The sequence below is a fragment of the Salvia splendens genome, chromosome 6, assembly GCF_004379255.2.
Source record: "Salvia splendens isolate huo1 chromosome 6, SspV2, whole genome shotgun sequence".
NCBI lineage: Eukaryota > Viridiplantae > Streptophyta > Magnoliopsida > Lamiales > Lamiaceae > Salvia > Salvia splendens.
Window position 1 is genome coordinate 38,082,443 of NC_056037.1, and position 5,075 is coordinate 38,087,517.

General features: G+C 36.9%; 1 protein-coding gene across 1 annotated transcript; it reads right to left on the minus strand.

The window, feature by feature from the left end:
• Positions 1-822: 822 nt before the first annotated feature.
• On the minus strand, positions 823-4,501 carry LOC121808480 (E3 ubiquitin-protein ligase XBAT33-like). Its single transcript, XM_042209006.1, has 11 exons — positions 4,363-4,501; positions 4,021-4,269; positions 3,830-3,889; positions 3,535-3,606; positions 3,210-3,382; positions 2,701-2,861; positions 2,561-2,619; positions 2,424-2,470; positions 2,196-2,339; positions 2,028-2,119; positions 823-1,564 (listed from the first exon to the last, which is right to left on the minus strand). Exons 2-11 carry the CDS (start codon positions 4,195-4,197, stop codon positions 1,026-1,028), a joined length of 1,524 nt encoding a protein of 507 aa, XP_042064940.1. The 5' UTR covers positions 4,198-4,269; positions 4,363-4,501; the 3' UTR covers positions 823-1,025.
• Positions 4,502-5,075: the final 574 nt, after the last annotated feature.

Sequence of the window (5,075 nt, forward strand, 5' to 3'; positions counted from 1 at the left end):
CGTGGCCAGGAGCGGCGGCGCGACGGGGCGATGTTTGTGCTGTTTGAGATGCTGGTTTACAAATTGGGGGAGGTGTTGGGTCGGAGCCCCGAGGAATTACGGGCTCGCCATACCAATTTGGAGTAGTTTTTCATGTTTACTTTTCTCCTCTCTTTTTTTTTGTTCTTCTTGATGTAAATTCCAATTTCCAATGGTAATGAAAAAACCCTTTGAAATTGAAGAAGCACCGTACCACCACCTCGTTATAGTTTGGTTTATTATAGAGCGTCCACGTCCACAGCGGGACGGATGTCCCGACGTACATTCTGACGGCCTTACCAAAAACACCTCATGCCACGTCATAAGGACATCACAACCTCCACAATAATAAAAGTTCACCAAATTCACAAATAATTAAATTTTATACTATTCTATTGATTTTTAAATTAAGAAATTTTATTTTATTTGAATTACGTAGAAAGAATATTGTGGAGCAATAAAATTTGTATTTTTCAATTATCTGCAAAAGAATTTAAATAAATATATATAAGTATAAATAACTGCCAAACATTTGAAATAGAAAGAATCAAAAACTAAGAAATGAGGATGTACGGGTGTGTAATTTAGCATCAAAGTATAAAAAAAATGTTAAGGCCTCAAGACAATTTATATCATAGCGATTTTTTATTTACATTTTAGAAAAGGGGGTGTTTGTAATTCTATAAATTACTAATAACACATTAATCTATATAGTGATTGCAAATATTTCTTGTTATAGTGTGTAAGATGTGCTCTCTACATATTATTGTTTTATTTGGTTTTAAACTTCACAAGACTTTAGGATATGAAAAGGAGCTTTTAGATATTAGACAAATTAGCTTTGCTTTCACAATAACTCAATCCTATTCTGATCTACCGAATTTCTTTACAAACCAACCACAAATAAAAGTGAAACAAACCCCAAAAAACTAAAGCCTAATCTCAATCTCAAGAACCAAAATCCACCACAAAGCAAAGAATATTTATTCACCAACTCAAAGCATTATTCATGCATTGATCTCTGCATTGCATTGATGCTCCCTGCTACAGCTTCTTCTCCCCCAGAACATATTTGAGCACGTCGTTTTCTCCGACCTCATCCCCTCTAGCTTCTCCTGTTCGCTTGGTTCGGGCTGTGGATGCTCCTGTGGAGGTTCTCTTTCTCCGGACTCAAAATCGGGACATGGGCCTTCGCTGCATGTGCACATTGGCATAGTCACGGAAGGAAACGGACTGCAAGTGACTGGGCAGAACATATCTGATGAGACGGAGGCGACACGATTCTTTCTCGTATCTGGTGAGCCAGCAGCCTCCGATGCGGTGTCCTGCTCGCGTTCTCTTGGATGGAGCATGCAGGGGGTGCATAAGCCGAGTGATAAAGGTAGTTTTATGTCTTTAGATGAAGAGCCGGGTAGTTTACCGAAACACAGAATGCTGTGCCGGCAAAACGGGCAAGGAATGGAACCGAGAGGTATTGAAGATTCTGAAGGAATGTTGGATGAGCAAAGGTAGAGAGCACATCTTACACACAGTTGATGTGCACATCCTGGATGCAAACATCACCATAAAACCACATAAATTAGATAAATATTTCAAGATTTTGGTATTTTCTGTATCACATGCTACTTTGACAACATACTAATCTAAGATTTCACTCAGTGGTATGGCAACACATAGTCAACTTACAAATCTTCCACAAGCAAAAGGGATCCATCCACTTTGAGTTATAGTCCATTTGATACAACATATATTTCATGCAGTTTATATTATTCTAAGCACTTTCAGTCATGAAGAAAACCCTGATACTCTTGGCGAGAACATAACTTCATAAAAAGTTAAAGTAACACTAACTAGAGGAGAGCCAGTTCATTGCATTGTGTTTCAATGAAGTTTTGCCACGGTAAACAGTATAGAACTCGCCAACAATGAAGATCACTTAATGGAAAAAAACAAAAAACAGGTGAATATAGTTTAGAGGAGAAAATGTCACAGGTAAAGAGACAGCTAACCTTCAGCAGCCACGCTACAAGCTCTCTCGAGGCAAACCGCGCACATATCTGCATCATCTGACCCGGTAGCCGAGGACTGCAACCCATAGTCTCTGCAGCAAGTGTCTAATCAGTATAGAGAAAAATCGATAGGCAGTCAAGGAATTAAGGAATTCAATTAGGAGTTACCTAGCTATATTTAGGACACTCAGAAGTGGCAGCGATAAATAATTAGAATGTGGAAATGTTGGGAGAGGCAAATCAGAATTAGGAGCCAGCAGTGGTTCAAGCCAAAGACGCCCCCACATCCTTGCGACGTCAATGGGAAGCCATCTAAAACAGTGTATACACTTTTAACAATAGTAAGGAAAAACTTAAAGGCCAGAGTACAAAAGAATAGATTTACACGGAATATACCCATTGCAGTTTAGCGACAAACGACTAGCACCTTGAGCAATAAGGATCTGCAGAAGTAGAAAACTGTAAGTGTAACATATAATATGTCAGCAGTAAATGCAAAGAACCTATGGCTTGAAGATACTACATATCATCACCTGGCAGCACTTTAAATTTCCTCCGCACGCGGCATAGTGCAAAGGAGTGCTCCCAGCACCTATAAATCACAGAGAGATAATAAAATAATGTGATAAAAAAATAAGGTTTTGAACGTGCATTATGTGGCCATGGAATATACCTATCAAATCCATCGATGTTCCGTAATGAAATGTCACAGCTGATACACTGGAGTGAAGGTCAAGTAGGAGCTGAACGCAGTCAAAATATCCATTCAATGCCGCCATGTGAAGGGCAGTAATGCCACCATCTGCAGCCTTGTTTACAAACTTAGAGAGACCACTGCCATGTAAGAAGGAAAATATACGATAAGAGCAAGTCTAGGCACAAGCTCATTTCAAGCTCAGAGAATAAGCATTTTCTCAGTTTCAGATCCTGATCAAACTAGAGTCACACATTTAAAGGTAACGGATAAATCTTTGATGAACGAAATTTCTCTAAGTTTAAGCATGTTACCACATTGATCATTCAAATGAATTCATTTTGACCTTTAAAAACCACTTGAAAATTCATAAAGCAGCATGATCTAGCACTCCCATCAATTTTCGTTTCCATTTCCATTTTTCTATGAATGATGGCTAAGATAAATGCTATAGTGGAAGCAGGAAAACATAAAACCTCAGTCTGTACCTGGTTTTATTATTAGAACCATCGCTTCCATCACCAGCTGTTTGGGCATTCGGAGGCTCAAATGGAGCACTTGGCACAAAATCACTAAGCACCAATCTCACGCATCGCGTGTGTCCATTGACTGCTGCAAAATGGAGAGCAGTCCTTCCACTAAGATAATCTGCTCTAGTAACCTGAAGTATCCCCGAACCGGTCATCAAAGTTACATGTATGAATTCTTGAATTCTATAAGTATATCAGCTAAACTAGTCGGGATCGCAGATTAAGTAAACCATAAAGTTGTTACAAAAGATCAAATACATCGTATTACACAACTTTCACTCACATTGCATCTAAAGAGAAGAAGAGTTTGAACAACTTCCCAGTGCCCGTATCGACACGCTTGCATCAGAGCTGTCTACAAAAGGAAAACATATGGTATTTAATGACTACTACTTTATGATTTAACATAGATCCAGCATCATTTGTTCATCGAATAAATTCAAAATTAAACTATCTACACTATTGTACAATTCAAAATCACATCGAAAGAAGCAATTACAGCTTTATGAAAATGACAATCTTTCCCCAAAATTACACACTTCGAAAAGTAATGAAGCAAAATAGAGATTTTCCCTTACCTGTCCACAATAATTCCTTGAATTCACGTCAGCCCCATTCTCTAACAACAATGCCACAATCTGAAAATCCAATCATCCACAAATCAATAACAAAACTCACCCACATAGGAAACCCTAATAAGTTAAATCAACAATAGAAACGGGAAAATCGAAAAATTAAAGGGCTAATCAAGAAGAATTGGAGGTGAAACCTCATTGTGGCCCTTGGCGGCGGCGAAATGAAGAGGGGAATTCAAACCACCGAAGGTCGAGTATTTCGAAAGGCAAGGATTGCAATCCAAAAGCATCTTCGCCTCAACGAAATCCCCATCTCTCGCAGCGGACACCAATCTCTCTCCCGAAGCTGAGCAGCCAAATGAATTCCCCATTGTTCTTCGACAAAGATTGAGTCCTCTCTCTCTAAATCTTTGTGAAGATCATGAACGTGGTCGTGGTTTTGTCTGGAGTTGGAGAGGGAGAGTGGATGAAGAGTTATTGAAGAAACATGATTGAATAAATTAGGTCAACTGTCATCATACAATTCCCCCTTTTACCTCTTAAAGCAAGAAAAAACTGGAGATTATCATGAAATTGCTGATGAAATAACCAAAAGATTAAAGTTTAAAACTTTATAGAAACATGACTACAATTTGTTGGGATTGGGAGTGAGGAGTGGCATTGCTGTTCATTCAAGTAAACAAAATGGGAAGGAAGGAATAAATTGAAAGTATCTTATTTATGGTATGGAATGGTCATAATCATAAAAATAAAAATAAAAATAAAATAAAAATAAAATAAAAATAAAAATAAAAATAAAAATAAAAATAAAAATAAAAATAAAATAAAAATAAAAATAAAAATAAAATAAAAATACAAATAAAAATAAAATAAAATAAAAATAAAAATAAAAATAAAAATAAAATAAAATAAAAATAATTTATTAGAGGATCCAAAGTACTAATAAATTGACATGACTCGAGTGGTTATTTGGATAATTGGTTACCTATTAATCGATAATTGAAATTTTGAGTTTGGGTTTTAAGTTTGGTGTGCGTTCTTATCGGTCATTGTCTATTTATGTACTACTACTATTACGTAGGAGTACTAAGGTTAACCATCATTTAGATGGTCATTGTAATCAATAACTCATATGTAATGGTTTCGATTATAATTGAATTGAACTAGTCGATTAGCTGAATCGAATAAGAATTGTATTGCACAATCGACACTCACCTACTATCTAAAGAACCAGTTGTTAACCGATAAA

Excerpts from the sequence above, each read along its gene's own strand:
- LOC121808480 (XM_042209006.1), bottom strand. The coding sequence starts at position 4,197 with ATGGGGAATTCATTTGGCTGCTCAGCTTCGGGAGAGAGATTGGTGTCC. Across the intron at positions 2,340-2,423 it reads TTGTCGCTAAACTGCAATGG|ATGGCTTCCCATTGACGTCG; the intron begins GTATATTCCGTG and ends ACACTGTTTTAG. Across the intron at positions 1,565-2,027 it reads TTGTAGCGTGGCTGCTGAAG|GATGTGCACATCAACTGTGT; the intron begins GTTAGCTGTCTC and ends GTTTGCATCCAG.